This window comes from Myodes glareolus, chromosome 25 (genome assembly GCF_982192425.1).
Source record: "Myodes glareolus chromosome 25, mMyoGla1.1, whole genome shotgun sequence".
In the NCBI taxonomy this organism is placed as follows: Eukaryota; Metazoa; Chordata; class Mammalia; order Rodentia; family Cricetidae; genus Myodes; species Myodes glareolus.
Genome location: NC_142050.1, coordinates 34,979,364 through 35,003,099, shown reverse-complemented (window position 1 = coordinate 35,003,099; position 23,736 = coordinate 34,979,364). Strand labels below are relative to the sequence as shown.

Sequence of the window (23,736 nt, the reverse complement as noted above, 5' to 3'; positions counted from 1 at the left end):
TTTAGTCAGCTTAATCGGTTACTTTATCTCTGCTCTCACTTCTTCAGTTCTCATCTACTCTTTGGAAGGGTAATCTGAGTGATGTCTCATGGTAGAGTCACATAAAGTCACACAAATATTTCCCATAGAGTTGCGATGTTTTATATCATAAACGGACTGAACGTCAGGGTGCCATAAGTCTGCTTGTCAAATGGCCTGTGTTGTGGTACAAATGATCGAGTCAGCCACCTCATTTCTAAGTCACTGCTGATTTGTGGGAATTATTGGCTTAATCCTTTGAATGGAGCTGTCATTAGCTAACTGATCCCATGAGTCAGTTGTGATTTCTCATAGATAATTGCATCTAATCCTCCCAACATTTCTCTTCTTAAATTGATAGTCACTGAGTGATTTGTAATCTCACCAAGTAGAGAATTTCTCTGAACATTAGTGATGGTGTTCGTTTTTCTTCAGTTTTTGCTAAGATAACAGCTATTATATTAATTGTTTCTATGCTTTTTAATTATTATTTGACATTTTTAGATATTCAACATTTTGACTTCTGATGGTCATAGCAATTGTTTATTGGAATGTCATGAGGAAGTAATGGATCTAATCTTTCAGAGAAAAGAGGCAGAGACCCAGGGGGAGGAGAGCCTGCTCTCAGCCAGTGAGAGTAGTAATTTGGTTTTATGCTTACATTTTAAGTGACCTCTCTTTATGTAAGTAAAACCAGATCTTCAGCAGGGAGCGCTCTACAGTATTGTGAGTTGGGGCATACTGAAGTTAGCAGAGACTCCTGTACTTCCCAGTTCTTATTCATAAGGAGGTACTGATCGCTAAAAGAGGCCCCGGGCTCAGCATCAATGTCACCTGCTAAATGAGCAGCTAGGTGGTCCAGGACCTTTGTTCCCAGTCAGTGCAGGTTTTTCACTGAACTAATGGGCTAGGCACCAGCAACTCTGCACGTTCTTGCAGTTACTGTCTTGGAAACCACAGACAGCCACTGTCCATGTGGGTGCTGAAGCTTCCACAGGCGGCTGGAATCACCTGTGCCAGCCCAGTCCTCTGAACTTATTCAGGGAGAATCATTAGGATCGTTCCAGTAACCTGAGGATCTCTCATTGGAAGAGGATCTTCATACTAAATAGCTTGGACAATTACATTCCAATTGCTTGCTAATGAGGAGGTAGACATATTTCCAGGACGGAAGGACATGTGGCAGCAATTGCTGTAACAGCAGAAGAGGAGGCAGGAGATGTGAGAACACTAAACCACAACTGTTGACCCAAATTAAGACATTTCAGTATTTAATAGCTCTGGAACTTTTCTGGTGCCTTCCTACTAAGAAGGATCTCTACCCATTATCATTCTCATGAAGATTAAAACAATTACTATATATAAAATATTGTTAAAAGTGTAAAGGACTACTTAGTAAGGATTAGCTATTCTTATTAACTTCTTTCTGAGAACAGTGGAAAATTGAGTTTTGTTTTACTGAATGGCAGCCGTAGGAAAAGCAAGATGAAAATTACACTGATTCCTGGGATCATCTTACTATCATCAAAACACCATTGTCCCTCTGGGGACCATATTTTGCTTTATTTTAAATTGCTTTGACATTATTAAGAGAAACTGAAGTGACATATTAGCATTAAAAGTACTAATGCTTGTTGGAGGTCTTGCCTAGAATTTCAGGTCTTGACACAAGCAACCAGCCTTCCTCCTTCCATTTCTCCTCTGTTTCTTTTCCTTCCCTCCTCCTCCTCCTTCTCCTTTTTCTCCTCCTCCTCCTTCTTCTTCCTCTTCCTCCTCTTCTTCTTTTTCTACTTCCTCCCTCCCTCTCTCCCTCCATCTCTCTCTCCCTCCTTTCCCTTCACAGTGGTCTATTTTCTCCCATTCAAGTATTAACCAGCCCCATCTCTGCTTAGCTTCCTCTACCAGGCATGCTCAAGGTGGTGTGGGTCTAGACAGATTTGCTTTCTTTGTCTGTCTCCATGTAGAACATTGTCTATGCTATGTAATAGGTAATCCGCTGGCAACATACGTTAAAGATACGGTTAAAGGGAGAATATGGTTTGTAGCTGAATTCTATGATGCTCTAGCATCAGGCAAAGTGTGTTTTCCAGGAAAGGACAGGAGTCGGAGGGAAGGAAGCACTTTATATTGTTGGTGTAAGAGGAATGAGGGATGCTAAGACTCCTCTCCATCTTTAGTCTGTAGATGACATGCCCTCTTGCGGTGCATTCTAATAGCCAAAGGAGACTGAGTTGCTTGAGTCTACCCCAGTGATGATCATCACTTGGGAAGAAAGACTTTCCTACAGCCTATGACAAGAATCAACCTTGAACACCGGTCTAGTTCAAGGTGACTAAGAATGACACATGAACAATTGTCATCCATATGCCAACCTTCATGTCTTTGGCTTCTCTTTTCTTTGACGTTTCTCTTCTTTCACTTTATCTCGTGTCTCAAATCAATGTCCCATATCAGGAAACGTTCCTGATAATATGATCCTTTCAGTTCCTTGTAGCTAGAAGGTTTAGTATAGTGTGGCACATCCCGCCCTATGAAGTACTGTGTGTGCATTGTTCAGTTGAATTGGAGATTATCCCATCAGCTTCTCCCACTTCAGATTCTCACCGCTCTTTGGGTTTTTCTTTTATGAGCCGCAGCCACCTCGCAGCTAAAGACTCTTCACCCACTGCGTGTGCTTTACTCATAGGAAACTGCAGTGAGTGCCCTCTGCTGTGCCCTGGGCCCTGGAAAGACAAGGCTGGAGGAGGGGTCGGTGGACCGCACAGTGCGGAAGATTTTGACCACAAGTGGAGAAGGAGCTTCCTTGATTCCAAGTGTGCTCACTCTTATTGTTGCACGAGTCCCACCTAAACGTGTTTGCTTTTGTTCTTCTCTGGGTTTGGATTGCAGCTTTTAGGAATCTCCAATCCAGAACATCGAACAGGGAACACCGAGGGCTGCAGATGAAAAACTTATTCATTTCTCTTGATTTTCTTGCAGAACTTTGTGCGCCATCACTGGGTTCACAGGCGGCGGCAAGATGGAAAATGTAAGCAGTGTGGTAAGGTAAGGGCCCAGCCACCCACGGCCACTGCAGCAGGTTCCTTGGGCCTTGGCAAGCTCCCGAGGTAGATGAGTCCCATCTCTAAATGTGATGTTCCCTGTATCGGTTTTATTCCTGGTAGGCCTTCTTTCTCCCTTTTGGTTCATCTAGACGTCTCTACGATCAATGGCAATCTAAATAAAAGGAAATGATTTTTTTCTTCCAGAGAGATGGCTACATTGGTGCAAGGACCTGTTGAAAAAGGAAGTTTTACTGTTTTGTTAAAGTTCTTTTTTTATTTGATCAGCATTATCAAAAAATAAAATGAAAAACAGGGCAGTCGAGCTGATACACAGGTGGGAATATATATATCATGTTACATGCCACTGTGCGGAACTGTCTAGAACATCACATGGTCAAAGGTAGAAACGTGTTGCTTTCCTGGGACACTATCCAGTCTCTGGTAAAAGATGTTTTCTTTTCCGGTGTTTCTGTTCACCCCTCTGGATTCAGGGATGCTCGGGAGAGTGAGGTGGGGAAGAATGGTGGGCAGTGTGCTGACCTCTATTTATTTGAGACATAGCTTTCCCCAGTATACAAAGACCGACTTTATAGATGCCATGGTCTGATGGGAGGATGAAAGTGTACCACTCAGCGTGGGTCCTACTGGAAGCAGAAGACTTCTGCTTTTGCAGAGAGAGATGTAATTTGAGAGATCAGGGATAGGATGTGGAAGAGGAGGCTGAGGGTAGAGGAGCCAGTTTCGGAGTCCAGGAAGTGATTGTGGTGATGTCCCCATGAATGCTTCCCCTTCTTTGGAAAAACATCATCCTGGAGAGCTCTGTACTTCACACCACTCAGTGGTTCAGGCCATAATAGAGCTGAAAGAATTTCATTAAATTAGAACCCATAAACACAATGTCTTTTGTGAGGAATATTCCCTGGAGCCATATTGCACCGTCTTTGTAGCCTCCTTTTATGGTGGCTTAGTCAGCTAGTGTGGAAGTGCTACTGGACTCTTTGTACCCTGTGATGCTGTGGCCTTGCCTCCTTCCCTGGCCCGGGTTCTTCAGCAGCATCCACAAGTGCTTACAGTTTGCCAAACACCATGGGTATCAGTGGACAAGTCCTGGCTCATCACACAAAGTTCCCATATACACAGTGCTCTTGTGTTCGTATCCTGCATTTAAAGTCCTGTTGCCTATAAAGTCTTAGACTCAAGCAGTTATGAGATGGATGCTTTTAGTGATATGTTTTCTTGTTGGGTAATAGATAACCCTCACTGGATCCCAGCTTCTCCCTCAGACTGGTGGCAAGTTAATGACTCTGCTTCTATTTACAGAGGAAGGGATTGCAAAGTCACGTCAAGTCCAGGTCTTTATGTAACTTCTATTAGTACTGATGTCAGTTGTCACGCTTGCTTAGATTCTAAACCCTATTCAACCTCTCCCTTATACACAGGTGGACACACACACTACACACACATACACGTGCGTGCATGTGATGGATAGATAGATAGATAGATAGATAGATAGATAGATAGATAGATAGATAGATAGATAGATAGAGAGATAGAGAGATAGAGAGATAGAGAGAGAGAGGGAAGGAACCAGAGATAAAGACAGGGAGATAGACAGAAAGAAGGGAGAGCAACCAGAGGAGAGCAGAAGAGGGAGGGTGTGCTCCTTAATTTTGCCACTTAAGAAATAAACACTTCACTTAGGAAAACTTCTTTATGTGTATATAACTTTGAGTGTGGTTTTTGGTGGTTTGTAAACTTTGGGGATTTTAAGGGAATGCTAGTGACTTCTCGATGGCTTCAATGTCTACTTTTTAACTCAACAAGAAGATAAATACCTGGAGCAATGTTCTCTTGAGGCTCGAATGTGCATTTGGCTCTGCACGTATGGCTGTTAGTGGCTATCTCATGAGAGAGCCTCTGATGCAAAAGTGCATAATTCTTTAACAGGAGCTGAACCCCAGTCTACCGCGTGTGCAACCATTGTGCACAGTTTTACATTGTCGCTCGGAGTTCTTGTTGTCAAAGAGGCAGAGCGAAGTCAGAAGAGAGATGAGACACTCGCACTTATGTCACTCTGATGAGTCACACCTCAGGGTTTGATACATAAAGAAAATACTTAAAATGGTGTAGTGGGGGAAGATGGGGATCACTAAGATGCCCACTGACAGGGGAACCAAAGAGACCAGAGCCTGTGAAGATCACACCATTCACCAGCTGAGATGTCCTGCCAGCTAGGGGCATACATATCCCCATTTGTTTCCAGTCACTAATGGCCAAAGCCCATGCAAAGTAGAGCCCAAGGCCAGCCCGTAAATGTCAATTTTGTTCTATGGGCTATAGAGTTTGCCATCTATGGTTAAAGCCAGGATACATACTTTAGCCTGCCTGTAACTAATTATTCTTCACCATATCTATTGTGTTCATTCAAACTAAATGCACTCAGTAATTAGTTGTCTAAAGTTCTTTAGAATATCAAAAGGCAGAGGAAAAATATAATAATGGTTATAATGACCCTCCATTCTTTCAGGCTTTTAAACCTACCGAGTGGTCAGTGTAAGTATAGAGACAAGCTTGTCCATCACAGTCTGAAAACGTATCTTTCATCTCTTTATTCGAGAACATAAAAGCATTGCAAAACAAAACAGCTGCTTTTGAAATTTTTAAGTCAATATTTAAATATTTAATAATTACAAAGTATTAAGCACACTTTATAACATTTAAAAATATTATTTCTACTTTATGTGTATAGATGGTTTGCCTGTGCATTTATCTGTGCACTACATGCATGAAGTACCTACTCACACAAGAGGGTGTCATATTCCCTGGAACTGGAGTTACAGACCACTGTTAGCCCCCCTGTGGGTGCTGGGTACTGGGCCCACTGAGCCATCTCATCAGCCCCCAGACATCAAATCTTGAAAGCAGTTTTTTATATCATAATACTTAGTGAAACTTGGGTCTGAAGCTTTTCAGTTCCCTAACTAGACAGGACAGACACATCAGTGTGAATTATTTGTTAATGGAAGACATACTTTCACATGTATGCATTTCATGTAGTTAAGTATATATAGCAGGAAAATGTGAAAAGTACTCTTTGGTTGTAATGGATATTGTTAAAAAACAAACTTAAGATGAATCTAAGGAGTAGTATGTAAAATATATACTTAAAGTACACATGATAGCTTTTGTAATAGGTAAATGAGAAGGGAATTGGAAACATTCTGTGAATAGTACAATGAAAGGGATTCTGGGCCGAGAAAAAAGGGCAAGTATTCTCCTGGAACGTTGAGGGGTATTCCATTAAACAAATGGAAGACCCATACTTCAGTGACCTGGAAATGTGTGTGCACCAGAATCAACTTTCCATGCGCTCTGCTGGGTTTGAGCTGAGGAGTGGAAGGATGTGCATGGGTGAGTCTGTGTGCACTGGTTGGGCAGATTTTGTCGTTTGCCTGCCTGTGTGTTTGTCCTGCTGTAACAGAAGTGGCTTTTTACCACTAGCCGTGGAAGGTCATGGAGGAGGAGCAAGGGCATAAGAGCTGCCTGAGCTCTCCGCGTGGCCCCTGCCAGGAGACCTGCGTGAAGCCGAGCTCTTCTCCTATCTGTAGCTGAGAGCCAGCGATGATGGAGACTCATCAGTTTCACTCTTCCCTGCATTAGGTGCAGCATAGAGGTGGTTTCATGGGGCCCTCCTTGTCATCTGGTTATTTCACTTAGCGTAATCTCATTTGGGCTCATGCAGGGAGGAGGAGCTGGATGTCAAAGGGTACAAAGTTTCAGTCATGCAAATCCAGTAGGTCTTTTATCTACTGTGTAGTATGGTGCCTAGAGTCAACCATGTTGTGTTGGCTACATGGTATTTTGCTAAGAGGGTTGATCTTATGTAAATTAACTTACTTCCTCCCTCTTTCTCACTCTTCTTGTTTTTCTTCCTTGCTTTTTGTGGCGATTGGAATTGAACCTGGGGTTTCAGGATATCTAGGAGACCACTGTACCACTAAGCTACGCCCCCAGCCTTTATGTAAGCTTTCTTATTTCTGAAAATAAAGCAGGTGGGAGAAAGCTTTTGGAGGCTATGAATATGTCACTGGCCCAGTTTGTGGATCTGGTTTCACAGGTATATGCTTATCTCCAAACTCATCAAGTTGTGTATTTAAAATCTACAGCCATTTGTGTTTTATTTGCATCACAAAGGCATTGAAAATCAGGAGACAAGATGCTCAGGGTTTGTCTGCAGGCCCCAGGTGGATGTATCCTTTGGTTTTACCCTGCAGAGCCGTTTTGTGGTTGCTACTCCTCCTCTGCCTTTGGCCTGTCATATACCCCATGAAGTAGCAGGATTACCCCCAGAATCCTTTGCTCTTTCTTCAGCAGTTGCCCTCTCTCACATTCCCTTCTGGTTGCTACCACTGGGGCTGTATGTGAACTTATTGTACATGGGACAGAGTTCAAAAATACAGGGTGGAGCCAGAATGGAAACTCTTCCTGATGTCCCAGCCAGTATCAGCTTCCCTCCTGCTATGGTTCTTCTGATCTCGAGGCAGACAGTCCTGAGACAAATGTCCTCCCGTCCTCCGTCCTCCTTTTTATTCCTTCTTTTAATGGGTGCACATCATACCCCACTTCTTTTTATCTTTCTTTTTTTTCCCAGAATCTAACTCTAGGCATAAGCCTGGTGATAAATCTTCAATTTAATTTCTAACCTTTCATGATCCTGATCTTAGCATGCATTCTCTATGTGCACTGAGTTTTATAAAACCCTTCTGAGTTTTGTCAAAATGTAATGTGATACTTTTCAAGTAAAAACATTTTCGTAAAATGACCACTTCAAATATAGTAGTCGAGAAGCAAACTAAAAAAAGTCAACTGAGAAACTTGAAATATTTGCTTTTCTCTCTCTTTCAAAGACACAAAAATATTGTGAGACAATACTTGTAAAGCCTTTTTGGTGTCAAGGGTATATGAATATGAGACTTAAATATTAATTAAAAAAACTAATTCCTTTTTGTACATGAAAAAATAATTGTACACTATATCCAAATAATAAAAGCAATTTAATATGTATCAGAAGAGAAAGAAGAAATATGTAACTTATTTCCTTTTTAACTTGATAAAATATGTGGTCTTGAGAATCTTAGAGTCTCTCTCTCTCTGTATGTGTGTGTGTGTGTGTGTGTGTGCATATAAGATGCATAGCATATGCAAACACTGTTGTTTGTACCAGACCTCTGTGGTGGTTAACCTTGATTGTGAACTTGACAGGATTTAGAATCACCATGGAAACACAACTGTGAGTGTACCAATCAGTTCTGCGACACCCTCTCTCCGTACGGTCCGCGCCTCCCTACTGATCACAATCACGAGTTTGGGGCAAAGGCCTGGAGATTGAAATAAAAGACACACACACACAAAGAGACCTGGGTCATTCGTCAAGAGATAGCCGAATGCCATTTTATTTAGCTGAATACAAGGCTAATATACCTTGGCCCCAATAAGGGAACCCCCTCCCAACCAGAGGGGAAACTGGTGCTGTATGGGACCTGGAAATTTCTTCCCAGGCAGGGGGTTGGTGGTGGAGAGCAGCGGCAGACAGTGGGCCAAGCGGAGAGAGAACTTGGCGCCCTGTAGGCACTCTCCTGGGCAGGTGGGAAATTGCCATGCCAAAGAGAAAACAAAGTTCTACGGCTAAATCACCAGGCTACAGCGGAGATAACAGAAACTAGCAGGAAGCTTAGCTGGCTGACCAGAACTGTCTTCAGAGACTCACTCCAGGGAGTAAGGGGAGACAAGGCCCTACATGTGAGGTGCTTCCAAAATGTTGGCTTCCACCCTGAACACTTGCAGTGCTATTCCTCAGGGTGCAGTGTGTGTGTGTGGGGGTGTGAATAAAAAGAAGAAACCGAGCAGAACACCACTGCCCCGCCCTCTCTCTGCTTCACAGCTGCAGACACAGTGTGAGCAGCTGCCTGAGGCTCCTGCCCTGGTGCCCTGAGGCTCCTGCCCTAGGGCCTTCTCTGCCCCGACACACCATATCTGTTAGCCCAGCAAACCCTTCCATCCTTAAGTTGCTTTACTCAATTACCACAGTGGGAAAAGTAACCCCTTCTCCTAGAAAGCCACAGAACGGCAGAAATAGAACTGAGCATTGGAGAGAAGGGAAAGGAGCGGATGTTGAAGAGAGAAAAGAGAGTGATTAAAAAAAAATATCTCAAACCTATAAAATCCCTGCTTTACAGGAGAGGAAAGAAGGTCGAAAGGAACCATGCTAGATGAGAGAGAAAAAAGGGCTGGAGCAGAGGAGCAGCCAGTGAATGATGCAGAGGTTCTGATCCCACCAAGGTGACCTTTACCGGCTGGACTGTGCACGTTCCTGCAACATCCTGGGGTGCTGCAGAGCGGAAGTACAGCGGCTTTCCCAGCCACCATTCACTGTGTGTCGGCTTTCTTTAGGAACCCATCTGTGGAAGACACGATTATGGTCTTTGATGCTCACCACCGTTTCAAGTCACTTTTCTTTCTTTTACCTTTTTTTAAAAAAATTTTAGTTTAATTTTATTTTGCAGATGTTTTAGAATCATTTCTTTAAAAAAGAAACTGTTCTAATTAACTAATAAGATTAGTTAATTAATTGTTTTTTCCCAGCCCCATTACATCTCCTCCTCCCTCCCTCCTCTCCTCCCAGTCCCTCCCAAACCTCCCCCCATCCACTCCTCTTTCTCTTCAGAAAAGGACAGGCCTCCCATGAGAACCGGTCAGCCGTGATACACCAAGCTGCACTCAGACTAGGCTCCCCCTCTTCTATTAAGACTAGAGGAGGCAACCCAGTAGGAGAAAAGGGTTCCCAAAGCATCACGCCACTTTTCTCGGTCCACTTTCTGAGGAAAAGCCTACTTCTCGCCCTGTCTCGGTGTAGGGCTTTGGAGCGTCAGACACTTCCGACAGCGATGCCATATAAACCCTCCTTCAATTGCAAAAGAGAGCAATGTGGGGCTGGAGGGGCTGGAGATATGGTTCAGGGACTAAGAGCACTTGCTGCTCTTGCAGAGAGCACAGAGTCAGTTCCCACCGCCTATATGGCAGCTCGCAACCCTCTGGGAACTCAGGTTCCCAGGGAGCCAGCATCTTCTACCCCTGTGGTCAGCAGGCACAGACTTGGTGCATGTACATGCACACAGGCAAACACTCTTACGTGTGAAATAAAAGGATATAAAACTTAAAAAAATAAACCAACATGTGTTGGAACTCAGTGAATTGGGGCTTGCTTAGCATACTTGAAGACCTGGGTCCTATCCCAGTAATAAAAAAGGAAAGGGTATTGTAACATGACAACTGGCTTGTTGGGGGTTTCTGTCCCGCCCGGTACCCAACAACCAGCAAGTCCCAAAGAAAATCACACACAGGACTCCATAAGATTATAAACTGATTGGCCCATTAGCTCAGGCTTCTTGTTAACTCTTAGAGCTTATATTAACCCATTATTCTCATCTATGTTAGCTATATGGCTTGGTACCTTTTTCAGCTGTCAGCTCACATGTTGCTTCTTCGGTGGTCTGGGCAGGAATGGCGGAGGAAGCTTCCTGCTTCCCAGAATACTCCCGTTCTCTTTGCTCCACCTCTACTTCCTGTCTGGTTGACCGCCTATACTTCCTGCCTGGCCAGTCAGCGTTTATTTAAAATATAATTGACAGAATACAGACAATTCTCCCACACCAGGGTATGATGAACTAGCATAAGAAATCATATATGAGATAAATTATTTTGTTGAGGGGAACTTCCCTCATGTATTTTTAAACCAGTCTCTACAGCAGTAAAACTATTGCTTAATTTTCCTATCCTGATAGAGAAATGTGCACGGAGTAGCTAACTGAGAAGCAGGAGCCCAGATACACATTCTTGTAAATGGAGCTTCTGGGAAAAACTACTTCAAATACATACCCGGATTTTTTAAAAACAAGTTAGATGAGTCTAAAGATATGTCCAAGTGGGTTAGGATGTTGTCCAGGAAATATTGGTCAATTACTCTGGTAAAAGTCCAGGGTGTAGGTCTAGTGATTCCGAATTATGCATCAGTTTCTGCCGGCTAGAGGCAACTGCAGTAAGGCAGCATCGCCTTTGAATATGGACTAGTCCAGTGCCGGTGAAGAAGCCGCTGTAGCTGTACCCCACTCTTAACTAGCCCTTCTAGTGTAGATGGCGTCCCTGGTGTGTGTCTGGGAAACAGGGCCCCTTCCCTTGGGTGGTTTGACCCCAGGTCTTGCCTTCTGTCATTTTTTGTTTATCATGAAAAATGTTCTGGGCTATACAAGACTCCCCGGGTACCAGGTGTAGTCTTCAGGTCTCCATTGTTAAGTAACAACTGTGTTCCTCCCAAGAAGGAAGTTCAATTACTCTCCACCATGTGGTGATTCCTCTCTGTGCCTACTGGCCTCTTGATCCTGAATAAATAGAGGCACTGCTAATTCAAGGTTTGAGCTCTTCCAGTTATGTCCCATGGTGGAGATATTCTCTGCATGATCTCAGATTCTCAGAACCCAGGTTAGGAGCGCGAGAATGACAGATTTCCCAAGTGCAGCAGTGGGAATAGATGTCTGCAGGGCAGCGCTGCTGCCTCTTCTTAGTTTCTGCAGGAGACACAGCTCCGCACAGAGGCTGGGATTTTGTGAGCATGGTGCTTGTAGGATTTCCTTTCAAAGTTCAACCTCTGTTATGTTTAGTTTCAAAAGCCCACTGCGTCTCTGTCAATTGAGGGACTTATGGCTAGGGTGTAACATGTCAGAACCAGTGTAGCTCATGGTGACATTCTCACTCTGAATGGGTACCGTGTTGTGACGGTCTTGCACAGGCGTGCCCGACACTGGAGGGGTGTTGATTCCGGTCAAGGTGAGCTGCTGCTCTGCTAGCAAAGACTTCAGTGTCATTGTTTCTCTTCTAAGGAACTGGCTGTTCAGTTTGAGAGATGACGCCACAGTGGGTGCTCAAGATTCAATGTCTCTCACTGGCAGGTGCTATTCAGCAGTGACGGTAGCTAGCTCATTTTTGTGAGAGGAAGCCCACACTATTGGACTAAACATCTTTTGCTGCTTCCTCAGAACCAAATGGTGCCAGGGATAGCAGACTGTGATACTAACTGTTATATCTGCATTTTTAGTTCTTACAGGGTGAGTTCTTTCTAGTGGGCATTAAGATACAAGACAATGATCTTCACGGTTTTCCTTTCATGTTCATCCACAATACTCTTCTCCAGACCCCTTGCTTTTTCTAAGCACCTGATCAACTAGCCAAGCCATTCAATATCACTGTAAGCCCTCATATATCTTAATGTCAAGCCACAATCTTTTTAGACAACGGTAACAGCCAATTGTTCCACTTGAATTTATGTCTATGATGAAGAGTTCTTACCTATGTCTCTGAATGACTCTGAGCAGATCTTGGCAACCATAATCTACTTTTGTCCTGCACTTACACGCCAAGTTGACCTACTCATGTTCCAAACTCAGAGGTTCTCTCCTTCTCCAGATGGACAGCACAGTCTTCTACATATTTCTACATGTGCATGTACACACACACACACACACACACACACATCTAGGGAAAGACCTATAACAGGAGATGATACAGGACTTCTGAGACATGCCTTAGTGAATTCTTGGTCCTGCTTATGCCAGAGTTCAGGTAGTTTCACTTAATACAGTCTTTATGAAACAACCCAACTCATGACAGCGGTGACTTATGGCCAGATAGTCCTGCACCAGAGCATAACAACACAATACTAGCTGCTTTTGCAAAGTGTACCATCCTTTCCTGCAGAGGGCATATGCTTGTTTTGGAGCCCTAGAGTCTGTATTATAATATTTCTTATGTCACAAGGATCATTTCTCCTTCTCTATCCCTCTAAGCAGCTGGAGTGGCAGGGCTACTCTTATTTCAGAGAGGACTTGTGGGAAAACTCTTTCCTGTTTTGGATCGCACAGTAAGCAAGGAACATTTAATACCATCCACTAAGTGGATCATGAAGTACTCTTGAGTGTGGAAGCAACTCTCTCTGAAAACCAAAGAAGTGACAAAAATGCCCTTTGTAGTGGAGAGACTATTTTAGCATGCCTTGGATCCTTGAACCTCAGAGGCTTCATTAGCGTGAGCTTTTGTGACTGTTTGTAGGGTTTGTATGCCCACCTTCTCTCCCTTTCTAAGACCTTCAGTGGACCTGGCATTTCCTGTTCACTCACTTTAACACGATGCCACTGATACTGCAGAGCAAGTGATGGGCAGTGTCCTTTGGTTCAGGTACCTGTCACTGCACCTGGGTGACAGCCAAGGGAGCTACAAGCTTAGAAAAACCATTGTGAGTGCATAGAAAAACACGGAAGTGCAAATAATTTTTTTTAAAGTTTCTTTTCAGAGAAGAATGGAAGAGAATTTATCTGGCAAATCAACAGCCTTATGTCATATACTAAGTGCTGAAAGATCCTGAACTTGGTAGGATTCTAATCACAGGCTCTAATCACAGCCTGCTGGGTCAGTTCCCGATAGTTCAGTACTTTTCTTTGGTAGCGCCTTGTTTTTTGTAGTGAAACTGGCAAATGGAGTGGAGGTACACACCTCTGCCTCTAGACATACACACACATGCACAAGCATACACACACACACACACACACACACACACACACGTCTCACACAAAAATACAGAGGAAAATAAGTAAATGTGAAAACCAATACTGTTGTAACTCAAGCCATCTAACCCCAGTGCTTTGAGAATACATTACTTTTGATTTATGTGTGGCTGGGAGGGCTTCATGATGCTCACTGGGGTGTTGTTGCTATACTAGTCCTTTCCCAAGGGGCTCAGAAGCAGCACTGGGACCTGCCCATTATCATCAGATGTGTCCTTTCTTATTTTATAATTAAAGAACAGGCAGAACCGGTGAACAAATGAGCCTTAGTCCGAGATAGACCTCCTTTTCCATCTTCTTCCCCCTCCCTTCCACTCCCCTGTCTCTTCTCCTGACCCTCTGCTCTTTTTCTTCGCTTCTCTTTCCCTTTTCCTGTTACTACCCCTGCCTCTCTCTCTCCTGTCGTGCACCGCACCCCCGGGTCTGTGCTCTGTTCTCTAGAACCCAGTTCGCGAGCTTCGGGCAAGGGGCTGGAGGTTGAGAATACTCACGCAGAGACAAATCGACATACGCAGAGACAGACCGACACACGGACCTCCAAACGCTGGTTCAGAAAGCTCCCTTTATTAACACCATGGAGGCTTAAATACACTGCAGTCAATGGCTGACAGGTGATAATCCCATCCTCTGATCCTCTAAACTAGGCACAGTTTCTAGTGACTTTAATTAGAAGGTTCTAGGAGGGAAGAGCAGCTGAAGGCCAGAACTCATTAGTCCCAACATCCAGCTGAAGGCCAGGATTCATTAATCCCAACATCTCTCCCCTAAATTTTTTATAAAACAGAAGACCCTTCTATCTTAGATCATCTCAGAAGAGTAAACCCTTTCCCGTCTTTGGGAGGCCCCTTCCCTGTCTTAGGCGGGCCCTCTTCTGTAGAAGTTGCCCATCTACGGAGGAGTCTTCATTGTTGGTGTAGTATTTGCAACCAAACCTGGAGTACATTCGAATTACTGGCCAGTAGGCTCAGAAGGACTTGCTAAGTGACCATATGCTGCATTCTCATGGGTTGTTTGATCCTACACAGGATTCAGAAATGAATGCCCATGGCAACAGGCATTAAGATTGCCAGCAATAGGATCCCCAATCACCACTGGACCCAGCCTCCCCTTTAGCTGAAACAGTTACAATCTGGTGTGCTAATTGTAACATTTCAAGGGCTATTCACGTAACCATTGAGTTGTTTCACCACATAAGAGGCATTAGCAATATTAACAGATGTGAACTAGACATTTGTTGTACTAGCCATAAGTCCACCTGCTCCTACAATAGGGCAGTCTGTTGATTTAAATTCGCTCTGCCGCAGACTCTTCGGTGTGCAGAGCCTAGAACTGCCACTGCCTTCTTGTCCCTCTGCTGCGTTCTCAGGCAGCCCAGTGGGGTCTGTGCCCCAGCTTGTCTCAGCTCCAGCCCTTGTTGCATTTGCTGACACTCCTGGCACTGCTGTGGCATCCGCCAGGCTAGGCACCAACTGGGCTGAGGCAATGTGCCTTCCACCACAGCCACCTAGCAAAGCTCTGCTCCAGCTGCCTTCTAGCCCCAGCTGCATTCGTTCTGGGTCCAAACCGGTGCATGGAGTGGAGCGGAACTCAGGGAAAGAACTCAGGGAAGCAAGCTTGCTGCTCTGCAACCACTGAAGGGGCCCCACTTAGACAATCTTTTAGGGAATTTGGGCGCTGTCAATTTGTCTGGCTACTTCCTGCTGAGCCGGGACGCTGCATTCTTAGGGGTATTTACTGCAACCTTTCAGGAGGTCTCGGTGATTCAAACCACATGAATCTCGAATAAATCCTTAGGCTCTCATCATCTGTGGAGACAAAAACAGAACCTCTTTTCCAAAACATCAAATCCTTAGGCCCATATTTTAAAGTCAAAATACCTTTCTTAGCAGTTCCTAGAATCAAATGTCTTTCTCCAGTCCAGAACACAAAAGACAACACAATCAACATATCATGCATCTGTACACATTTCTCTTTTTTTAATAACGGGCTAGACATCGGTAGCACATACGGGAATCAAACTCAATACCTTGGACAGAGCAGTCAGCGCTCTTAACCCCTGAGCCATCTGTACGGCTGTTGTCAGATGTCCCACACTGACACTGAGTGTCCCAACACTCCTCCTCTTTTCTTCTTTTCCTCCCCTGTCTACACGAGAAAACAGTGATGTTGCCTCACTGTGAGGATAGACGCATTAACTTGAACACCTACCCAATTTCCTTCAAATAATTTGAATCTCTCTCTCCTCAGTTCTCAGCTACCTACATTACGGCCACAAGTTATCTTAGTGAGAAACAAACAGTGAAATGTTACTATGGGCCTTGCTGCAGCCCTAGGGATCCTACCCACACCTTCAGTCCATGGGTTCTGTCTTTGACATTTGTCAAGGAACAGAGCAAAGGACCGTGACTTCATTGTACCTACCATTTGCCTTCTCCCCGTTGTTGTGATCCTTCATTCATGCTTTCTTTTGATTCCGTTGGCTGAGACTTTTTATCAGAAGTCTTGTTGCTTCTCTGCATGTTGGGCATATTAACTGGTTATGTTTGCTCTCCAGGCCGCATCATCAGTTCACAAAAGCACACCATTGTGCTTTGATGGCTGAGTGCTGTCACGTTATTCCTATGGCTTTGTTCTTCTAAATGCCAATTTCTATTACACTGCTCACTCTGTGAGGCACTTCTTCCCATCAGGGTGAAGCTTCAAAGGAGGTCTGTTTGGGGTTCTCTTGACATGACAGCGACTTTCTCAGTAATGCAAATATTATAGCTTGGGTCGATGCTGTGTCCTGTGGACCTCTTAGAGACCCTAGTCAACTGGACTTCCCTTTTGTACCCAGTGCAGCTCTCAAGCATGGTAGATTCTGTGAAATTTCAATTGCTTCTGCCTATGTCACTGTAACTCAGCTATCTCTATTGTACATAGCATAGATCACATCTTTGCTCAGGTTCTCATTCTGGTTTTAGTGTTAGAATTGTCTTCTGTGGCTCCTGATAATTCATCTATTATTGGTTCAACAGTCATGTCCAATATGTATAATATAACTAGGGCATTAACTTGTTATGGTCACAATGAATGCATTATGTTATAGAAGAACATTCCCACCCAGAGAGGCTCTATGCACCTTTGCATCCCACCCCTGTTTATCTTGCACCCTCCAGGCTCGGGTTCTCTCTCCTGCATATATGCATTAGTGAGATGTGTCGCCAGGACTTTGAAGGTACAACCTCTAAGATAGTTTTAGATACCTTCTACAAGAGGTACATACAGTATATACCTCTGTATATGCAGTTTATATATAGTACAGTCCCCAAACAAAGTCAAAACTTTGATTAGATCTCAGGCGTTTTATGCATCTCACTGCCCTCAGCACAACCTTTTAAGCCAGGAGGGACAGGGTTGCACTAATTGCAGAGAATTCTAAATGTCTCTTTCTCTTGAATTATATCAAAATGATCTTTAATTATATATATAATATTACATATATTATTACAATAAATATGTTATTATTATGTAATATGTTACATAATATATGGTTATAAATAATATATGATACTACATATTATATGTATTATATATTATATAGTATTATTATAATAAATATATAACGTATTATGTAACAAGCATATATAAACCACTTAAGATTCACACAAAAATAAATTATAGCTAGTTTCACTAGTGGAAGCATCTTTTTCTCAACCTAGCAGTTAAGGGCAGAGTACAACCAGTTATTTCTTGCACAACCATACAGATGGCATGCTTCTCAGTTCCATGATTCTGTTCAAGCTGTCCTGATTGCTTCATTTGTAACTGTGTTAGCATTGATCCTACCCAACGGCTTAAAATTTAAACTGTTTTAAATAATTTAAAAAAATATTACCAAGGTAGGATGATATTTTTACTGGTAAAGGTGTCACTTATGGATCAATCAGAGGTAGAAATAAGTTCCCTTGGAGGAGCATTATCATAACTGTAGCCAGTTATACTGATGGGAAAATGCTTAGCCCAACATTTGTAGTCTTATACAGCGTGGTCTCTATTGAACCGAATGCTCTGTCTGTAGAACATGTTTCTGTTACAGACTGGGGTGAGGCTTAGTGGTTGAGAGACCTTGCTGCACACACGGGAGACTGTAATGGCAGATCCCCCCACCCATGTAAAGAGCTGAGTGTGAACTCATGCACCGTTACTCCCACACTGGAGCTTAGGCAGCGGCACAATGGCATCTGGAGCTTTCTGGTAAGCCATCATGGCGGGGGAGCAGGGACACCACAAAATAGCAACAACCAAATCGTGTGCTTCTGGTTCAGTGGGAAATCCTGGCTCGAGGAAATAAGGCAGAGAGCAATAGAGGAGGGCACAGCTTAGTACAATCACACACATGTGAACACACATGCACATATATACACACACACACACACACAAACCACATGTATACATAAACACATTTACAGACACACTTTTTGTCCTCAAATGAGGACGGCCATGAAAGATTAAATATAAGTATGATAACTAGATAAAAGCATCTCTGTATAATGTTAAATACAAACTGGTAGCCATTCTTACAGGTTTCTGCCCATGTTTTAAGATCCTGGGATAGGCTCTGCACTTCTGTGATGTCATGGAGCATGATCGGTGAATCCTGGAATCAATGCTTTCTCTGTATAAACGGCCATATAGAGAGGAGGGATGCTAAATTGTACTGAGAATTCTATTCCTTACATTTTCCCCTTTCACTTCCCTCTCTTCCAGGAAACGCAATTTATGATCTTTAGCTTGTAGCAAGGCTCTTTAGACAAATGCATGGGATGGGGAAAGGAAAAACAGAAATGATCAGAGAATATCCCTGACCAGCTCTGATTTGTATCTGCCAATTGCAAGTGACGTTGGAAAAAGATATAGCTTGCGATGCTGCTGAGGAGGGCACGTGTGCTCGTCTGCAGGTGTGGCTGTGACTCGGCGCAGCCCCAGAATGAGAGTGTGCTGTAGACAGTAAGCTCAACCTAAACTATGCAGAGCCTGTAATTAATGCTACCATTAAGTCCAATAGTCAAGTCTGGAATTCTCAAAGATGATTCTTATAACATAGCCTTAAGTCGGCAACCACAGGTATTATAAAGACACCACTGACTTTGATTCAATTTGTAAGGTTCCTCACTGTGCCTTCCGATCCAATTCAGATGAATGTACTTATTTCTGCTGTGAAAATCTTAAATATTTGCAACAATTTTTGCTCAAGACAGACATCAGTATAAGAAGGAAGTTCAGATAAGTTGAACTCTCTACGAAAAATGAACTTCAATCTTACAAAAAGGAAACTGTTGCTAACATATTTTGCACTGTACCACCCAACCTAGGAACACACATATTATCATCACACTGGCCTCGTTTCCAAGGGTTCACAATGCCAGGCAAGAGGACAAATGCCAGTGGGGAACTAGACTGAATAGTTCATTGAGGAGGAAAATGTCAGCGACTTTTAAATATTAGGGAAGGGGCTGGTTCCGGTGGCTTTGCCAAGTTAGGAGTGAAGCCTTTCTTGGGATGAGATCATTCTAAATGGTAGTGCATAGCAGGTTATAACAAATGCCTGTCCTGCTTTCCTGGTCAGAAAACCATTTTTGTTTCAGTTAGGTTGTTGCGAATCTGCCCCTCATTCACTGGAAGCTCTAGGTCACTGACCAGATATAGCTGGTTAGAAGAGGTTCTGTTGAAAGAATTAATGCTGCTAAGTCTTGTTGAGATGGAAAAGTTTCTCTTTTCCATCAGTGAGTCTCAAATCACTTGGCATTTATACCCTATGAGATATAGTTAAAAGAGTAGTATAGAAGCTGAACTGTCAAATCTCAGCCTTACTTTGCAAGGCATTGTGAGCTTTGTATCTTATTTGTAGTAAGTATTTCAGAGATCTAAGTGTAAAATGTATGAGTATATATTTATGTATATTTCAAGACTTAGGAAATACTTGAATAAAACTACTTAGAGTTTTTTTTTCAAAGACAAATATTAATGGGGGCAAATCAACTTATTATTTTATAATTTTATAATTCCTTTGGATTTGGACTTTTTAATCACTTTATGAGCCTTGGACTTGTTGGTGGACATTGGAGAGACTTACTTTGTTGTTACCATTTTAAGTTTTGGAGACATGTAGAATATCTGCTCTTGTGTTGGATCACATCAAGAAAGAATTGGCCTCTACCAAGAGATTCTTCCACCTCAAACCTCAGTAAGAAACAAAATCAATAAAATAATTTCAGTTCATTCCATGAAAAGCCACCTCCTCTGATTTCAGCCAAGGCCGTCCAGCTGAGTGCCATTTCTTACATGCCCTTGGTGGAAGAAGGGAAAGGCAACAGGGTTTGAAGCCACTCAGAATAAATCTTATTTAAATTTTGTTCCAAAGTCTCAGTTTGATTGGGAAAAGAAATCTCCAGAGACCCACCAGAGTCACTTGGTTGATATTTTTAGTCTGGAGTCAGTTGGATCCAAAGCATCTGGCTTCTTGTCCTTCCTTTCTTCTTTCACAGGGCTGAGCAAAATTGCCCTGAAAAACCACAGAGTCATTTGAAACTCAGTCAGGGCATCTGCCTGTACCGTAATAGAAGATTTGGACCAGAATTAAGCTTGAGTGATTAGGATCTGGCTCTTTTTATTACACTTAAGAGACTGACCAAAATCTCTCCATAGCAGTTCTCAGGGAACTTGGTCCTCAAAAGCTGTGAATAAGCTCTGTTTATGTTCATGAAGTAGATAAGAACCCTGAAGCCATGGTCTCAGTGACTCTTCTGGAATAGTCTAAAGCACCAAGTTGCTTATCTGGAGGCTCAATCCCCAGGGACCCACCACAGTTCTTTGCTTACTTATGCTTAGTGCCCTAGTTGTGACGGGCATCGTTTGTTTTGGGTATCAGTCTGGCTGTCAGCATCCCAATAGACTGTTTTCTTCTTGAAGCTGGAAGGCTAATATGTAATACAAGGGAGGATGCAACTGAGTGCACACAAGGTGCATCAGTGAATAGAGTAGCACCCAGTTACCTTAGAAAGAAGACGGTTTTCTTGGCAAGGAGGGAGAAGAGGTCCCTGATGAGGAATTCATCAATAAAAAGAACTTTCATATATATACACAGACATCCCCACCTATGTGTGTATGTGATAGTACAACATTACATTGTCTCATTAGATGCTTATCACCATCTGGAACTGGAGAAGATTTTGAATTGATTCCATTTTGGAACTCAGAGAGAAGTTAGAAGTCCATGATTTGCCCAAACTCACCTAGACGATAAGAAGATCCAAGAACTGTTCTCGGCTTTCCCATCCCTCTGCTTCTGTTTGAGAGTTAAGGGGCTGGTACCCGGGTCATAGCATTTAGCAGACCTCTCTATGAGTCTGCCATTGCTATCATGTTGCATCTTTTACCCTATTGATAGCTCACACATAACATTATAATACTGAACATTTATGAGTGAGGTATAGAAATCTAGTGTGTTTGCAGTGTCTGGAGTGGCTGGTTACCTGCCCGATTGAGGGTACTGTGAGGAGGTACAGTTTCAGATAACTTGGATAAAATGTTTAAAGCTTGTATAGTACGATGTTTGTAACTGAGTTAAGACATTGGTAGCAGCCACTTTCTCATTTAGTTAATAACACAATATGTGTGTGGTGATACTTAAGAATTATTCTAATTTCCCAAGAACTAAGAAGTTATTTACTTCAGGACCTTACACTTGTATTAGAGAAGGACGAGCATATCAAATCACCAGTAAGTTAGGGCAGCCAAATGTGGCAGGGGTGAGGTCCAGGCAACATAGCCAGTGGGGAGATCATGCACATTGGAATAATTTTGAAGGACTTTTTAGGTTTTATTGTGGATTTGAAATGTAGAGAATGATGACAGCTTTCTAGGTGGCTGGTTAAGAATAAACAAAGAGGGTGGGCCCAGAGACCCAGACATGCACATTTTAAAGAATAAGACTTCATGTAAGACCTTACAAGGCCCATCTTACTGGGTAGACATGAGTTTATAGTAAGGATAAAATATTGATGTCAAAACATTGATCTGTGGTAGGGCAAATGATTAAGATAATAAAGTGTTTGCCATGCAACTGTGAGAACCAGAGTGTTGAACACTCCACCCCCACCCCAACATCCACATAAAAACTGGGTGAATTTGACTGCTTGTAACTCCAACTAGCTACACTAACTGAATCATCGAGTGCCAGGTTGAGCGAGAGATCCTGCTCCAGCAAATAGAGTGGAGGGTGACTGAGGAAGATTGTTAACCTCTGGCTTCCAGATGTGCATGCACTTACACATGTGTGTTCCAGAGCACATGCAAACACACACAGAAAGAGAGAGAGGGAGAGAGAGAGAGAGAGAGAGAGGGAGACACACACACACACACACACGGAGAGACAGAGAGACAGAGAGAGAGAAAGAGGGAGAGAGACACAGAGAGAGAAAGAGACAGAGACAGAGAGAGAGAGAGGGAGAGAGACACACAGAGAGAGAAAGACAGAGAGAGAGAAAGAGGGAGAGAGACACACAGAGAGAGAGAGAGAGAGACAGAGACACAGAGAGAGAGACAGAGACAGAGGGACAGAGAGAATCCAAAACTGATCAGGAGGACTGTGATAGGTACTAAACGCTTGGATGAATGGTTGATTCACCAGTGAAAGGGGTGCCACTGAAGCCTTTGGTCAGGAGACACACTGACAAGATATCAACTTACCTTGTGGCTGTAAAGAACAAGAGGGGAAGGACTGCTGCTGATAAAGAGGTGAGACATAACATGGGCACAGTGTCACATGTGCAGTGAACAGAGGACACGCCTGGAGGCCTGGATGGGCTTGAGGTTCAGCGCCTGAGAAATTCATGGGCTCTGTCCCTTACCAGCTCCTTCAGACTTTCTCTTAGACACTTGCTCCTTTGCTCAGACACTGTCACATGTTTCTGCTCTAGCCCTGAAGGAATGAACCATCTATCACTTTTATTGCTCCCTCAAAATTGACTTGAATGAACTTTTCAAGTGTCTCCGACGCTAAGCCATTTGAGCCTCTTTTGGACATATTGAGCAGTTTGGTATCATTTTTGAAAAGCCTTGCACACCTTGTCTTCTAGCCCAATAGATTTTAAGTCCTCTCAGTGACAGTCCTGTCAGGTGGCTTTGACACTTTGTCACTGGAGGTGGCTCATGATTGCTGTGGGCACGTGGATGTCAAAACTGACCCTGTATTTCACTTGATCTGTGACACAGAAGCAATATTGTCCTGGGGGAAAAGCCCCTGCTGTTAACAGAATGAGGTTTAGCAAGACATAGCTGGAGAGGCTGTGCCAGGGGTCCTGGAGTTCACCCAAGGTGAATGCTTCGCAAGAGGGCTTGCCGGGGGCAGCATGTAGATCTCCTGTCTGTGGTTTATTGTAACACAGAGACACAAAGCAAGGTCAGCAAAACGGAAACACGGGGTAAGCCTGGAAGAAACAAGCTTCAGCTCCAAGTCTGTAAACTGTGCTAAGTTCTTTCAGTAGTGAGTTGCAAGACACATATAAATATTATTTATCTGTCTCATTAAGACTCCTCGCCCAGGAATTTCTCTGAGGCTTGTTTGCCTAAGTATCTTTTGCCTAACACAGAACAGAATACTAGACTCCCAGAAGGAGAGCAGGGGTTCAGCGTGAGCAGTATTAGGTCAGGAGCCATTCAGATTGTTCTGGGAACTGAACAAAGTCTCCCAAAGAGTAAGATACCAGAGGCTAAGCCTGTGCCAATTTTGCAAGCACCTTTCCTAAGGATAGGAGTCTCTCTAAGGGTGGTCAACTCTTCCCTGAACAGGGAACAAAGATATTCTGACTATCGTTGATTGTTAAGGAGAAGTTACTACAAAGCCAAGAGAGTCTTGTCACAATTCAAAATTAAGAAGTGATGTTCCCAATATTTCCCTTTCTCCCTTCTGTCACCTTTGTAGGAGGGGCTTTAGCTGGGGAGGGGAAAGAAAGTCAATATGG

At 43.3% G+C, this 23,736-nt stretch overlaps 1 protein-coding gene across 6 annotated transcripts in view; it reads left to right on the top strand.

Annotated features, from left to right (window-relative positions):
- The window catches only part of Dgki (diacylglycerol kinase iota), a 455,950-nt gene that overhangs the window by 193,972 nt on the left and 238,242 nt on the right, over positions 1–23,736 (top strand). For all 6 annotated transcript variants that reach the window (XM_085683757.2, XM_085683755.2, XM_085683753.2 and 3 more), the window contains exon 6: positions 2,998–3,063. In XM_085683757.2, coding sequence (XP_085539883.1) covers positions 2,998–3,063 — 66 coding nt within the window. The remainder of the gene's footprint in view (positions 1–2,997; positions 3,064–23,736) is intronic.